General features: G+C 37.9%; 1 protein-coding gene across 1 annotated transcript in view; it reads left to right on the forward strand.

The window, feature by feature from the left end:
* LOC139742559 (uncharacterized) overlaps nucleotides 1-17044 on the forward strand; it is a 71461-nt gene extending 54417 nt beyond the window's left edge. Inside the window, exons 7-14 of the mRNA XM_071653091.1 lie at nucleotides 3461-3532; nucleotides 5413-5484; nucleotides 7232-7303; nucleotides 9203-9274; nucleotides 11414-11485; nucleotides 13364-13435; nucleotides 15055-15126; nucleotides 15913-17044. Coding sequence (XP_071509192.1) covers nucleotides 3461-3532; nucleotides 5413-5484; nucleotides 7232-7303; nucleotides 9203-9274; nucleotides 11414-11485; nucleotides 13364-13435; nucleotides 15055-15126; nucleotides 15913-17044 — 1636 coding nt within the window. The remainder of the gene's footprint in view (nucleotides 1-3460; nucleotides 3533-5412; nucleotides 5485-7231; nucleotides 7304-9202; nucleotides 9275-11413; nucleotides 11486-13363; nucleotides 13436-15054; nucleotides 15127-15912) is intronic.
* Nucleotides 17045-17507: the final 463 nt, after the last annotated feature.

Below are 17507 nucleotides of genomic sequence, written 5' to 3' on the forward strand. Positions count from 1 at the left end.
GAGAAAGAGAGAGAGAGAGAGAGAGAAAACCCATATGTTAACAGAAATTCTTCCTTCTAAACATAACCAAGAAGTAGTAAATAATTCTGAGAATTGAAGCACCAAACCGCTGGAATCATTTCCTGGGGCTAGATGGTTTAATAAGCTTATCTTCATGTATGAGAATGTAGCAGTCTCAAAGTCGGTGAATGAAAGGACCCCCCCCCCCCCAAAAAAAAAAAAAAAAAAAAATGAAATGCATTTCATAGTGTCATGAATGATAAGAATAGCTCGATCACGACTTGAGCAATCGCATAACCTTGAAATGCCCGTTTGTCAAGCCAGCCAAATGTCCCCACTTTAATACTCGGAAACAAAATTTTGTGAACGAGTTTTGAACTTACTGATATCCGATTTGTCCCAGGTACGCTCCACGTGGGAGATAAGATCTTATACATTTCATTTTGTATATATCACTTGGAGTCAGTCACTGTTGTTTGGGATGGTTATAGACATTATTATGATCAATGAAAGTTATATAAGTAGAGAAAGTATACTGCGCTTTTAAGTATTTCTTTTAGAAAGTACGTTGAGTATGATGGTAACGACGTATAGAGACCTTTACTTACGACTGCATTGGAGGGAGCGATAGAAATCTGACCAATAGCGCCAGAATAGAAAACCACTTAAAAGATTGACAAAATATCTTTCAGATAGTATGAGGAGAAGCGAATGAGATGAAGGCTTGAGATAAACCAGGAAAATATCAGAAACGTAAAATCTTTAATGATGATTAATATAAGGAAAAGAAAACACAATTCTCTGTGATCAACTCAGGATTCTATGAATTTGAAGAAGTAGTAGAATAGATATTATCAAGAAAGTAACTGCATGCCGCCACGAAATGAGAACAAAATCGCGTGGTTTGTGTGTATACGCGCACATCTTCGTGTAAATCTTGCGCAAATTTACAGTACCTTCTTAATTGGCCGAGTCCCCGGTCAAATTAATACTACAGCTTCGTTTGTACACACAAACGTACAGATTCCTGCCCTAGCGTTTTGTGCGTATTGTTCATATGTTGCTAAAGACATTATCATTTTTCCATACTTTATTTCTTTCACAGGGATTTGTCCTACAATCGCATCAATCGAATCGAAAGTGACAGCTTTGCTGGGCTTGGAAACCTGCTCAGATTGTGAGTGAAAAAGAAGCGAAGTTGCTTGACATCAGTTCAAGATTGCTTTTTGAAATATTTAAACACAATAAAATACTGTCCAGGAGCCCCATTAACTTTTCAAATGAATAGAATTATAACGTCTTTAGGTTGATTCTTTTTGTATTTGCTTCTGGCGGGATTTTTTTCCCCACTATATGCACGATAGGACTGAGTAGAATTTATATTCAATGGAGGTTGTCCATTAGGCACTCGACATTGTTCGACAAAGTTTCCTTCACATTTTAAAGTCTTCCTCTTTAGACTTAATTTCAATTAGAATCATGAATAGAACTGTCATAATATCTACAATTCTCCATTTCCCGAGACTGATATAGATTTTTTTTTAGATATATGAATTACTTTTTACACGAAGACTTAATGACGTGAAATCATCATCGTCAATTATCCTCGGACAAGTGAAGAATCACTTAAGAGGTTTTTCCTCCAACGCATTTTCTGCCTCAAAAACCCTTTTCTGCATTGATTGTAGAGGTCGGTATATGTGATCTAATGACTCTTTTCAGTGTTTCAGATTCCACTGATTTTTTTTTTGACAGTTCTCACAAATCCTACTTCTAGTATAGCTATGCATTCATCGATGGAAAGTTTGAGTATGTCAGTTTGAATAACATATATGAAGTTATATATCTATATCGTTTTTTGATATATTATGAAACCTTCTGATTTAGTTTTTAGGTATTACTAGAGAAGAGCATATGAACAGACAACAATGGTGCTTTCGCCATAAAATGTATTCAGATATTTCTTCCTGGGAAAGACTTTGGATTTCAATTCATTTTTACGCTTGATATTTGCGCTCTCATTTAACATTATCATTGGTTGATTGGAGGAGGGGGATTTTTATTCCACTTTTGCTCTATTTCTCTTCTGGTGCTCAAAATATGTGAATACTAAAGAATCTACGTTATTTTTGTACTCAAAAGAATATGTACATTATTAAACTTGATATAATGAATTCACGGCAATAATATCAAATGCAGATAACGAGATATTGTTGAAGAAGATTTCTCTTGTGAAGGTCTGAATAGTTCGAGAGTTTTGCTTCCCTTTTCTATTTCCAGGGCACTATCGTATAACGATATATACACGCTTCCAGAGAAAGTATTTTTGCATTTGACTTCGCTCCAGAACTTGTAAGTTCAGAAAAAAGTGTTTATAATTATAATAATATATATATGTGTATATAATATATATGATACTAAATATACATATATATATGATACTAATTATATATATATATATATATATATATATATATATATAATACACTATATACATGTATAGAGTATATATATATATATATACAAGTAATATTTGTAAAGTTTGTATAAATATAATTTGTAAAAGCATACTAATGAATATGAAAGGGGTCTCATACATTTCTTCTTTCATGAATTCGTGATTGCACAAAATGTACTGCTTGTATTTATTTATATGCAATGTAATGTTGAGTATTTCTGTAATGCGGTGCGAATTTGAGCACGAAAGGTTACCTTATAATGATTACTTTTTTAATGTTTAGACGGAATAAATACAATTTAGTAAATAATGGTTTGTTTTTACGTAACACAAACATTACCGCGTCACAACTAGTCCTGGCGAAATAGTCAAGTAATCAAATGGTCAATAACGTGATAAATACCAACTAATTGATGCTTAAATGTATGCATCATGATATCATGGAGGCAGTAAATTTCTGGTATGGAATAGATTCCTTACTTCTATTTATTTTTTGTTAACACAATGTAAACAACCCTAACTACATAATGTAGGCCTACCTGGAAACCTTGGAGCCCTATCTTAAGAGGAAGAATTAAATTTATTTACTTTAAATACATATGCATTTATATATTCATATATACAATAATTCTTTCTTTGGCTGAGACCGACGTGGTTAACAATGACGAAGAGTCTTAGGATGTGAAACTATTCAGTCAACAAGCTAATTGCTTGGCACCAAGAACAAAAGTTTAACAGTTTATCCATTTCCCTGAGATTTAAAAACAGGTGTGGATGGCGGTTTGTTTGAGACTTTAGGGATAGAGTATATTTGGTATAGTACCCCATAAGCCACATTTTGTATCATACTTATGATTATATTACTATAAACGTATCATACAAGAGGTTTACTACTTGTTACCGTACAGTTGGACCGCTTGAATGCCAAACTCTTAAGAGCAAAACAAAGCGCTGTTTAACGTTATCTATGTTTGTTATGTTATTCTATCTCTTTCTTTGCAGAGATTTGAACAATAATCACCTAACAGCAGTTCAGGCCCATGTGTACACCGCTCTGCCAAGATTACAAATTTTGTAAGCCTTTCATATTATATGCACAGACGCCCTCTATCAAGACAGAGTAACTTGTTAGAAATATTATGGTACATGTTAGCGTTGTTTTTGATATAAAAATTACATTGCAATTTTACTTCCATCAGGTGAGAAATTTTACCAGAGAGATTGTAACTTTTCTATACATTAAACTTTGATTTTACAATTTTCCCATTAACTGTTTGAGGTGTGAATCACTGTACGTACAGTATGTTCCATGCTTCATGTTCCTTAGTACAGTTCTCTCCGCGTAATCGGGTATCGCTTAAACGGGTACTCCGTTTAATTGGGTAGTAATGTCAAAATCAGTTCCAATGCACATTAAATTTACCTGATAATCGGGTTGCCTCTCCGCATAAATGGGTAAATAATCTTCGTCTAATCTAATTTCTACCCACATTTTATCGCAGATATGACACTTTAAGAAATCATGAATGTTAAATTTTCCACGGCTAATGGCATTCTCTGCTTAAGCAAAGAAGACGATCATTTGGGGAGTGATTAAAAATGGAAACACATCACATGTACATGTACCAGTACCAACTTGCCACATGTAAACGAATATTACAAATGTAGCTGGCACTCACAATTGCATAGACAGACAGCAGTTGAACACACTTGCGCTCCGAATGTGCCGTATACAAGCACGCGTGTTAAGCATACAGTGTTTGGTGCAGTGTACAATGCATGTACATACACGTTTTGTTTGTCCAAGGTTAATGAGACGTGTTCTTCTGTTAATCGGGTACTCCGCTTAATCGGGTAAGAAACGCTCTGCCCGAGCCTACCCGATTATGCGGAGAGTACTGTATCTATATCTCTACTACATAGTATATGTATACTTCTATTTACACTGAATGCTAGCTGAATGATTTGCTGCTATTGGGTAATAGCTTCGAATAGTAAGCTGACACGTTATACCACAGCAATGAACAATCCCCGGCATTGATGTACCACCCTATACATGCTATACACGTGAGACACAAACAAACAACAAAACACAACAAGCATTGATTCACATTTGCCCTAAAGTAGGCATTGATTGTTTCTTATCAGGACCCTTAAACGCAACTACATCGCTGCCATAGAGCCGGGTGCCCTGAACGGATTGCACGAACTAGCAGAACTGTAAGTAAAGTTAAATGGTCGGTATATCAAAATCCATCAAATGCATGTCGCAGGTAAAGTTACATTAGATAAGTGAAATATATATCTTTGTGATGCTGTTCAAATATTTCGCGTAGATTTCATGCTACTGAATGAAAGTTTGATAGAGAAGACTGATAATATCTTAGGTTCTCATGAGAAACCGTTGCCGTGCAGTGATTAGATTCGATCTACATTTTGCTATCAAAATGTACCGCCTGTTTGACATTTGTGCTTTCCTTGTTTTGTACAACTTCTCTAGATAGTCTACCAATTTGTGTAACAAATATCTACTGACATCTTAACGTTAGATAGCTCAGGTATTTGGTAGAACACTTTTGTTTGTTTTACCATACAACATTCTTGTCTTTACGATGTACGAAATATATCATTCATCATTTGTATTCATCTCTATCTCTTTCATATATTGCCTTCACATCTTGCCATATATACAAAATTAAGATTAAAAAAATATAAATGAAAACAACTATCTTTCCTCCAGAGGGTGAACACTTATGCTGCATATTGATTTATGTTTTTGTTTATTTTTTCTGGTTTTGAGACGATGGAAAAAAAAATCATGTCATTAGTGGCCTGCATATCCATTCCTATAACTTTACTGCATCCATTTTTCTTCCTTTAAAATTTCATTCGGGGTTTATCTATTTCTCTGATTAGAATGTCCTCTCGTATCACTTCCTATTCCTATTTTTTAGATATTTGGACTTTAATATCATCGAAGATGTGAACAGACCTATGTTCTCCGATTTGCCCAATCTCGTGTGGCTGTAAGTTTGGACATTTACTTTTGAGCGTTCATTATGACATCACGCTATAGACATGGTGACCACGGTGACACCGTATTGCACTCTCTCTATGTCATACGCCGGTCATTGCCTAGCGCTGGTATTGGTAATTACGTTCGGCTGTCAAATTAGCATGCTGGCATATAGCGAGGTCTCGGCTCATTCATGAACATTAGTCATGTGACTCATGTCTGATATTAAACATCGTGAAAGAATAACCCATAGTTAACACCACACACACACACACACACACACACACACACACACACACCCACAAGCACTTAAACAAACGCAATCTCACATAGATGACTGTTGATCATCCATATATACTTTACTAATTTTGAATGCTTTTCATTCTAAGTGGTCGGTTATTTGACAAAACCCTGCCAGGCAATATTCCATCAGCCGCAGCTCAGCAAGACAATATACGTTTAAATCACCACTAGTCGGAGGCTTATGCTGAAATGAGAATCACTTTCCAGTGATCATATAATCAGATATTGACCACCATTTTAAGCTGCTGCCGACCTAATTTAACTTGAAATGGCGCGTTTGCATCGATCGCTCTCATATGGCTCCCATTTGTACACACCTTAAAAAACAAATTTGTAGAGAGACGTTGACTGCTGGAGTTAATTGCTACTTTTACTTTTTGTTGTTTTAGTCTTTTCTCTAGGTCATTATGCCATTTTGTATATATAGCAAATATAGAATGCATGAAGACTTCATACTGCATGTTTTACCCCTTCCATAATGGACCATTGCTTATAGACATGATAAGACGTTTAGATGTTGCTTAGCATGCATGTTAGGTGTCATCATAGCCGTTAAAGTTATAATCGTCAGCAATATTATTTTTTCCCATGGTAATTAGTGACTTGTTGATAAAATTACTCTCGTTTTAGTTAGATATTCAGAGTAGTTTTTATTATCTATAATCACAAATTTCACTCTTTGCTATGACGAATTTGAGTTCATAATTGTTTTGTGATGCATATGGAAAGCAAAATCCATGCGATGATTGATTCCGAGTGGGGAAATAAATGTATAGAATAAATTTTAAAGTGGGTTCTATACAATGGTTGATGTATAACATAGGAAATTTCCTGCTCTGTTGATGTGTGTGATATTATATATATATATATATATATATATATATACATATTCATATATATATTCATATATATATATATATATATATTCATATTTATATATCCTATAATTAGTACATCGAAGGCATGTTTATACTTTAATTTGCTATACCTCTGCTGTCGATAGGAGCTTAACGTTTTCCACCTTCGATAGAGGTATAGGATTCTATAGCTCTACAAGGACAAGTATAGACTCTTTTTTTTCGTTCTTGAGCAACACTTCAGCGCCATATCACTTCAACGTGCCCAACCGGTCCTTATCTTATGAAGAGATGTAATCAGACATAAGGCAGGTATCGACCAATCAGAATTGAGCATTCAAAGACTTATGTTTGATTTTTTTTTTACTTATGTTTGATCTCAACATTTCTGCGATAGGGCCCAGATGTGTACAAGAGCACCATTTTATATAGGCATTTGAATAAAGACAGCGTACTTTGTTTAATTGTGGGGACTTCACATGGGCGGAATGCTCCCCAGAAAAGGAGCGCCAGTGCACAGCTGGTGTAGAGCTATTCCCTCCCATTTAGTTATTCTTTTGTTTGTTTTTTGTTTTTATTTCATGCGCTTTCTAACAGGGGCCTTGATTCCAACAACATTGAGATCCTTCGGAATGGAACCTTTCAAGACCTGATAAGCCTAACTGATCTGTAAGTAAATGGAAAGAGAGGAAATATTATACTGACGATAAGTTAATGATTGAGGGATATCTTTCGGTTCCAAAACACGTGACAAGATCTTTCTGCTATTCACATGTAACGTGACGTCAAAAGTGTCACCCATTTAGAATGTTTGCTAAACATATTACTAACAACAACAACCATCACAACAAAAAACAACAGCAACAACAACAACAACAACAAAGAAACAGTTAACTTCATTTGAATCAATGGCAGTGAAAGCATACTCCAAATTTACAATTTCAAGTATTGTATGTATACGTAAGCCCCCCCCCCCCTGCTGAAAAAAAAAAACACAGTGCCCCACAGTGTGTTAACAGTGTGATCACAGTGTGTTCATATAGTCGACTACGTAAAAACGCTCGAATTTAACAGTGTGAAGATGATTTCATACTGTGGTGTGGTTTTCACAGTGTTCACATAGTAATGCTTTGTTTCACACTGTGAATTGATGACTCACATTGTGTTCACTGTTAAAACGCTCAACAGTGTGAAGATATATATACACAACACAAAACAATAAGGACAGTTAAAAATGTGAGATCATGTAATTCTTCTTGAAAAGACAACAACAACTTGAAGCAAGAGAATATGACTGTACATCCTGCTGGAAAGAACACAGTGTGAGAATACAGTGTGAACACTCTGTGAAATCTCTTCACACTGTTAAATTCAAGCGTTTAAACAGTGTGAAACAAAGTTTTATTATGTGAACACTCTGTGAAAACCACACCACAGTTAGAATTCATCTTCACACTGTTAAATTCGAGCGTTTTCACACAGTCGACTATGTGAACACACTGTGAGACACTGTGTTCTTTCCAGCAGGGCAGATAGCATAGCACACATTATTTGTCGCAAGTACTATTATAGTTACTGTAAGTTGAACGCAATGTCTGTTATGTGAGTGCAAAAGAAAGCAGCAGGTATTATTGTATACAGAAACTTGAATATATTATAACAGTAAATTGATGATGGGTATAGGCCTGTATCATTTCGCGGCAACAAAACATTGATGATGTTGGTGTTTGTGATACTGATGGTAGAATAGATAACAATCATCAGTTGTATCGTGGTATAAGTAATTAGTATCGCCCGAGACAAATTAGATATTACCAGTGAAAGTAGAGCCTAGTTCCAGAAAATGTAGTTCCGGGATAGGTGTTACATTTTTTTTTAATATCTTTATTCTTTTCTGTGTTATAATGTTCAATAACAAATAACGTAGAATAAACAATATCATTCATTTGGGCCCTTTTACGTTCATACGAATCGTTTTCGCTTTGGTTGCAGAATTTCTAAAAGCCTCAAAAGCGTTAAAACATCAACTGGACATTTTTGCAATTTTCCACTAATAAATTGTATTCATTTCTGGTCAGTTTTCTTTTGTTTACGTTGAAATCACTAACTGATCTGAAATTGGCAACACGTTAAAGAAGGTCGATGTTTTTGTTTGTATCTCAAAGCGTGATGCTTTTTTTTTAAACTCTCCATTTGTACATGGGTACTAAGGTTTCTTGTTATCTCTCTCCAATAATATTCATAGGCAGTACATTGCAGGGGCGGATCTAGGAATTCCGTAAAGGAAGGGGGGGGGAGAGGCGCAGACAATATTCTGGTGGTGCTTCCGGGTTTCATCACATTTTCTTTTTGTTTCTTTTGTTTTAACAACAAATAAAGAGTTGGCGCGCGCCCGGTGCACTCCCTTCTGGATCCGCCACTGCATTGAAATCAGAGGTGCCATGTCATGGTGACAAATAAATTCTGCATTTTCTAATAACTTCTCCAGGATGATGATGGGTCACAGTTTGACATTTCTGCAGCACTTTGGAATGAAACACAATTCTACCTCTTATTTTTTCCATATAGAATCCTTCGAAGGAACCGCATTAGTCACATCGAGGCTGGAGCAATGCGAGGGCTAGACAAGATAATAGGGGTGTAAGTATTAATGCTCTGTGGTATCTTTTTTCCCTTTGATATTTTACATCACATATTTTATTCTCACAGTCACCAAGAAGTTTAACTATATGTGACAAACACTCCTTGAGCTTCATTGGCTGCCTGTGCAACGCAGAGTGCGGTGTAAAATCTTCCTGATTACTTATAAGGCTCTCCATAACTTGTCTCCTGGCTACGTGTCTGCACTTACCAGTGTACGACAGCGATGACCAGGACTACGTTGTACATGGACTGACTCTCCATGTTCCCAATACCCGCCTAAAAATGTATGGGGATAGAGCCTTCTCTTCTGTTGCGCCACGTCTGTGGAACTCTCTGCCAGTTCCGTTTCGGAATTGCAACAGCCTCAATACCTTCAAATCTGAACTGAAGACATTTTTTTTTCCAAACAACTTTGTAAATGATGTGTGACACATTGTTAAAGCCGGGCGCCTTTTATTTTTCTTTTTTTGTATAGATAAATGGCGCCATGTATATGCTGTTCTATCATCATCATCATCGTCATCATCATCATCATTTTTTCATACTCTGTTTCATGGGTACTTACGTGAATTGCAATAAGTAGCAGTAGTTTATGCAAGGCATATATCGAAGTTGAATACTCATTTGACCTTCAACGTCACTGGACCTGTCATCACAGAAATTTTCTTTAAACGTTTTGCCTGTAAACATGACCTGTCTATACGCTCAAAGAGATATCACACACCTGTGTGACGCTTCCTTGGTATGACTTTATATGCATCAGTTCAAAAATTTTAACTTGATAGGTAATGCACGTCGAATCTTTGTGAAATACATCGTGTGTCTGTACTTAACTTTTTAGAGCTTGCGAGTAGACGCGACTTGTTACACATGGTGAGCAAGTATGTTTCCTCGAAAATGTTGAGATACATTTTTCCTGCAAATACAAATATATCCGTGTCCGCTCTTTAAGGTGAAATTTTATATGGGGATGACACACGATGTTCGAAAGTCGCATACTACTGGTAAGCCTGAGTATGCCAACAGACGTGAGTTTTCATTATTGTACCACCGAATGGAGTGAATAATAAAACCCAAACCATTAAATCATTCCGACGCTATGTCCTTTTAACTATATATCTAATTGACTTGCAGCCAGTTATAAACTCACAGCGTGCACTTATGGCCCAAAAGGGTACGTGAACCGGCAATAATCGTTACAATTCAAAATGTTTAATGAAGGTGGTTTTCACTGTAACAATATATAGGGTAACGATCTTGAGCTTTAATATCTTCGGAATATTTTCGCGAGTCATGTGAAAAGATGTGTATGCGTCGCAGTGGAGGCAATTTTATTTAACGAAGACAGGGGTAGGGGGACGGTAATACCGTATAATAGGCGAAACGATTATACCCTCGCGGGTGAAAATAGCGCCCGAAGCTTCACATGTTTGCATTTATGGTCGTATACATAGTCATATTTATTTTTCCGTGTCAGCGGGTGGGGGAGACACAAGCGAGAGAGTGCAATGACCGAGCGAGGGTAGAGTGAGGGGGTATCTCTAAGCCGCACGAGGAAGCTTCCACATTATCTTTTGAATAAGATCTCAGTGCCCACTTGAAAATAAAAGAAGAAAAAAAAACAGTGTTAATGGCTAAACCGTTAAATCCGTTACCTTTTGGTCTGCGTGTGCATCTTCTCTGTGTACTAGTAGCTTGTGGTTTGTCGAGCAGAGGGGGATGATGTGGAGCATCATATGGAAATTTTCCAGTCGAAAAGTAAAGAAAAAAATACTCAGGGACGATTTGAATGGTTAAATCGTGGTATCTGTCATCTGTTGTTTTGCGGGCGGGGGGGGGGGGGGGGAGGGGATGATGTTCTTCTGTTTTTCTGTATATTCTAGACCTGAAATTCAACGACCTGGTGCACACCTTCGGTGTACTACATGGACATTTTTCAATTAACAAAAAAAAAAAGATCAACCACATTTGTTGAGTAGATTCGTGGGATTGGGGACACATCCCTGTAACGCCCCCTCTCACCATCCCCCCCCCCCCCCCATCGCCGCTAATGTCTACATTAATGATTCGTAGACAGAAAACAATATTTCAGATGGATGTCATTAGCCATGATTGTAAACATTATTTTTCCTGCAGTTCTTTCACCGGGAATGCGATCACTGAACTCCGTAGAGGCATGCTCGACGGACTGTCGGCAGTTGCCTGGATGTAAGCACAACGTATGAATTAAGTGTGTGTATGTGTGTGTGGGCGTCTCTGTGTGTGCTTGTTACAATAATGTATAATTTGATTCTAAACGAATATGAAATGAATGTTTATATATACACACACAAGCACTTTTTGTCACTAGTCATTCGATTGCTATACTCTCTTGAGGAGTCTGCGCCATTGAAGGTTTCTACAACAAATTTTATGGCGCTATGCAAATGCTGTGGATCATCATCATCATGACAAACACACAAACACACACACACACACATACATATATATATATATATATATATATATATGCATATTTACATAATTATGTGCATATAGTTATCTGTTCAGAGTGAAGTTTTAAAAACTGACATATCTTTATCAACTTGGGATATTTGAGATTGAAATCGCTAAAGAAATACACGTGATTAGAATATATGTGATAATCTTTGATAATTCAAATTATTTCTGTTATAAAGCGAGTGAAGTATATCATCGAAAAGATGTAATTTTCAGTATATTTGGCGACCTTTCTTCAAAACTTTGAAAATGGGGTTATCTCTTTTGTTCATTTTTTGCGTTCATAATAATAATTATGTATATTTGTGTATATAGACATACTAGTAGGTTATATATCATATTGTATATATATGATTATAGATATACTTACATATTACATATTATATCCCTCATGTAAAGCTTCTTGCCATAGGATTGTACAGAGCACGAACATGGTGTAGTTTTACTAGCTAGCTACGAGCAGCTGGATGCGGTGCAATTGGTTACTAGCCAGCGGGATATAGTACTTTTGGGAATCCACGATCTGCACCCAATCGTGATCGTGTGATCGATATCTACATTTCTCACTTAAGAATGTATACGCAGTGCGCGTAGTAGCGATACTTTTGAGCGACAGTCCTGTGCGTGGCTTGGTAGCTAGCGCTAGCAGCGCTTATTACAGAAATCTGTGGTGCGATGGCGTGTGTGTGTGTGTGTATTCGTTAGTGTGATCAATGCAGTTCAGCTCATTATTGACAAAGTGACTGCGCTTCAAGTAACGGAGGAATGATTGCAGCAGAAGGACATCATATCAGATCAGGTACGAATTAGGAATAAACTAAAAGCAATTTTGAAGCTGATGTGGGTAACCAAGCCGCTTTAGACCTACTTCTAACGTAGTCCTGGACCTCCTCGATCTTTCGGAGTTTTGCACGCTGTAGTGTAGCTCGTGTGTGGAACCAACGGTGTCGTTCGCTACGCGCTGCACGCACTGCTGCTGCTGTACTGCTACGGCCAAACGTTAGATTTAACGTCAGGAAACCTGCACATTTTTCCAAAAGGGAACCATCATCACTATGTAATGCTCGAGAGGGATATAAAACAAATATCGACTGCTTTCTTTCGGGCCATGGTAAAACTATTTGACCTCGGTGATTTCTCAACAGTGCCATGTCCCTCGACTTCGTCTCGGGACATAGCACTGTTGAGAAATCACCTCGGTGCAAATAGTTTTACCATCTCCCTCTGCAGCAGTCGATATTTGTATAATATACGCTTTATCTTATGAGAGCTTGTGTCAGTGGATAGAGCGGAAGGGAGTGCGATAAACCACTCATTGTGTTGTTTTTGTCATGCATGCTTGTGTATTGTATGTTAACAACATGGTGGTTATACGCTACAGTCAGTATGCTTGGTATGCTGAATTCAAAGAAAAAAAAAGAGAAAGTTTGATATACTTGAATGTTGATCGATGGTTAAAATAATAATGAGAAACACGGAATGCGACACTGCCACTGTAAAACGGAAGAGAGAAATACACATGGTGAAATGGGTCCAGTGTCAGTTTAATGCAAGTCAATGAAACATTTTCTCTTCTCTGCTCAACAGTTCATTCCAGCGGAATCCACTCTCCTACATCGAGCCGGGGACCTTCGATAATACACCGGAAATAACACATCTGTAAGTTCTGTCGGAGCACATGACTGAACAACTTTGTGAATTCATTTAAGGGAATGTGTCTGTAGAATCTTATTTGATCAGGTAATATAAAAACAAACAAACAACAACAACAACAGCTAGCTAGTACCGATTAAGGCACTATGCTATTGAAGACAAAAAACTAACTTGTGTTTGAAGATCATCGATAGTTTTAGAACGCATCAGGTTTAAGAAGCTAACAAAACAAGTCTTTTATTTTTTTAATTAGCAGTGAAATTCTCAGAAAAGCAATTACGTAAGAAACAGTTTTTTCCCCCTGAAAGGCAGCGTGGAAATGGGTATATCAATTGTATTAACAATAAGAACTTTTGTACGTAAGTACATGATGGATGTTGGATATGTTATTGAAGCTTCTAATACTTTTCTAACCCACATATCTAGACATCATTGTTTGTGCAATATTATTGATATCAATTGGCCTATCAAGTCTACGCTAAGTTCCACTAATCTTTCTCAACGACAACATAATACATTGTTAGCAGATTTTTTGTTTTTACAAATAACACAGTGAAATCTGAACCTACAGCATTATTTGCTTCGGGTTCTTTAGAAATCATCAGAAGACGTAGAACATTTGTAATTCATTTGTTGTGGCTGAATATGATTCTCTAACATGACTGTTCACTCGCGTTTGGCCTCTAAAGCATGCAGGGAATGACATTAACCCGTTTGCAACTGAAGATTGTAAACATAACGGCCTTTTGTTCCCCGGAAGGTTCAGCAATATAATTACTCTCATTTCGTCATCTTTCTAAATTATGCAAAATAGATCACTGCGTTTTACTTTTGTCTATTATAAGTGCTGTTTACTTGAAAGCCTTTTAAGACTTTACCAAGAGAATTGTGTTTCACACAAATAATTCTGATCTATTTTTGATGATCTTTGACCTCTTTAAAATCATGTAATTATATCTTATATGAAAACAATGAAAATGCAAATGCGTAAAACTATAAAAAAAAAAGCGGACAAGCGGTTTCGGGCGGTTGAGGGATTAATCTGATTGACGGTTTCGGGCGGTTCAGTTACGAATGGGTTAAGTCCCTGTTGTCGTGAACCACGATAATCAATGTGTGACTATACCGTATGTCCAAAAAAAAAAAAATTACAACGGAACCCTCCACGATGATAACTTTAAAAGAAGTGAATCAATCCAAGTATGATTTTAGTGTGTGAAACTATAACTCATTGCCCACATCATACAGAAAACCCCATCCGATTTGCTTCAGTGGTCGAAGAGAAATGAAGTACAATTGTATTTGTAGAGCGTGTCAGGAATCTCTTCCCTCGAAATTCCGGCTGTTGTGTTCACACATTAACATACAGTTCCAAGAGCATCCAAGTGCTAAACTTGGAAGAATCAGATTCATGACATGCTTTACAACAATCCACATTTCTCTGTGACCTCTTAACCAAAATGAATGACGTTTTCTGCAAAATAGAGCTAAGATGTTATATTTGAAGACGGTGAAGTAGCATTTAGACAGTTTAAGTCATATTGGGAGTTATTAATGCGAAAATCCCATTGTATTTTTGGAACATACCATACATCACGTGACTCTCTTGTTATTCCTCACTCCAGGAGTCTGATCGAGACGGAGTTGGACCACCTGGAACCCGACATGTTCAGAGGAATAACAAAACTCAAAACGCTGTGAGCACAATCTTTTCTTCTTTTTCCTTTGCCTCAGTAGTTCAAAGCCGATCAGAGGATGTACGACGTACCAAAATGAGAGTGTGAGGTGCTTGCAGTTAATAATCTCCAAAGCACTAAAATAAAGGTAAAATGACACATTGAGTGTGAGGAGAAGGACAAAAGAAGATGCCAGTGAAGGAATATACAAATCGGGCGAGTATTAATGACCTATGTTCAAAAGAAGAAGACAGTGTTGTCTACCTTGTCACTCATAAATCAAAATAGTTATGAGCAACGAGCTATTCGAGTTTTATGTATTCGGGTCACTTCATTCATTCTAATGATTAGCTTTCCCCTTTCTTTCTTTACGTTTATCTGTCTGTCTTTCAGTATCCCTCCCCCTCCCCCTCTCTTTGTTTGAATAATGTGCGAGACATTTCAGATATAAGCAACTTGTTATCAATTCTTGAGTCTACTATAAAAATGGATGATAAATGTAATATTGCTCCTATTTGACAGTCTATTACAATCATTGGAGTTGGAAAAATCTGAACCGAAAATATTCGAGTTACATCTCAAAACTTTACATATTAGTCTTAATTTTTTGCAAGATTCAGTGATGACAAATATCCAGTTCCTGCTGTCGAAAGTCCACACTCAGCACTGCTCAGGACTTGCTTTTACAGAGTCAGTGGCAATTTATTTGTTCTTTTCCCAAATAAAGTTGAAGGGAATTGCATGCTTTGTCACAATCGCCGAACCAGAGCAACAAACGAAGCGCCCTCTCTGCTTCATACAACACAGGTCGACAGACGACTACCGTCTTTGCTGCCTATTCAGTAACACCACCAAGTGCTCTGCCGGGAGCCGTTCGGCCCTGGATTCCTGTCACAGGCTCATGCCCAACACTGTCTTACGGATTGCTATGTGGATACTGGGTTTCAGTGCACTCATTGGTAACTCGATGGTGCTATTCATCAGATGCAACAACAGAAGAGATAAACGGCAGCACGAGCAGCCATTCTTCATCACAAACCTTGCCATAGCCGACTGGATGATGGGTGTCTTCATGATCATTGTAGCTTCAGCTGACTTGTACTACGGACACTACTATTACCTCAGGGCTACGGCATGGCGAGAGTCCGGCCTATGTGCATTCGCCAGCTTTTTGGCAGTCCTGTCGAGCGAGAGTTCGGTGTTCCTGCTCGCAATAATCACCTTCGACCGGTTCGTTAGTGTCGTCTTTCCCTTCGGAAGACTTAGATTCCACAGTTCGTCTGCTCGTGTGTGCGTCACCGTCACGTGGATAATCACCCTGATTCTCAGCACAGTGCCAATCATTGTAGGGGTCTTTCTCCCAAACTTCTACGGCTTGTCGGATGTCTGCATCGGACTGCCACTCAGTACCGACGAATCTCGGGAAGGGACCTTGGAGTGGTCACGTGAGCAAGGCCTCACCATCTACGTACCGTCTGAGGGAGGGAGCATGCAACCAGCGTGGATCTACTCCATCGTTTTATTCCTTGGGATCAACCTTATCCTGTTCCTCTTCATCCTGGTGTGTTACATCATCATATTCGTCAACGTCCGTAGATCTACCAAGGCCATGGGCACCTCGCGTCACACGAGTTCCGCGCGGGATCAGGAGATCAAACTGGCGGCAAAGATGGCCGTGATCGTCGGGACGGACTTCTGTTGCTGGATGCCGGTCATCATCATGGGGATCCTAAGCCAGACTAGCCTCGTCGAGTTGCCTGTCTCCCTCTACGCCTGGTGCGCCGTCTTTATCCTCCCAATCAACGCCTCTTTGAATCCTTACCTCTACACTTTCGTGGAATACTTTGGAAAGAACAAGTTGAAGACGCAGCAGTCGTCGATTACCACCTGTTCAACCATCGACCATGAGACGCGGCACTACAAAAGTACAAAAATGTGAAGACTGTATGAAGGGGATCCGGTGATGACTAAACTTCACTTAGTATTTTTAACCACTTCACCAAGATATCCTAACTTTTCTCACTACCCCCTCCCCTCCCTTTACAAAACAAACAAAACAAAACGAATACAAAAGAGATAGGCACTGCTAATGCCTTGTGTATATCTTTTTAGCAAATGATAACCTTGTACAGGAAATCTAGGAGTATGAAAAGACCGAGAAGGCCGAAGTTCTGACCCTTTGAAGACTTTCAAGCACTTGTTATTAAATTGTAAAATGGCGAAAAGTGCCCTCATAAGCAATTTATTACATCCGTCCTTTTATTGAATGCATTACAACTAACAAACGCCTTGAAACAAGATGAATAACATAAATGTGATACGTAGCTTATAGTGCCCAAACACTTTTCTTTTTCCTGGCTGTGATAAAATGACTATATCCAGATAGGATGGAAAGGGAGCGT

The sequence above is a fragment of the Diadema antillarum genome, unplaced genomic scaffold (genome assembly GCF_040938485.1).
Source record: "Diadema antillarum isolate AM-2024a unplaced genomic scaffold, OU_Dant_1.0 seq00001005_RagTag, whole genome shotgun sequence".
NCBI classification, from domain to species: domain Eukaryota; kingdom Metazoa; phylum Echinodermata; class Echinoidea; order Diadematoida; family Diadematidae; genus Diadema; species Diadema antillarum.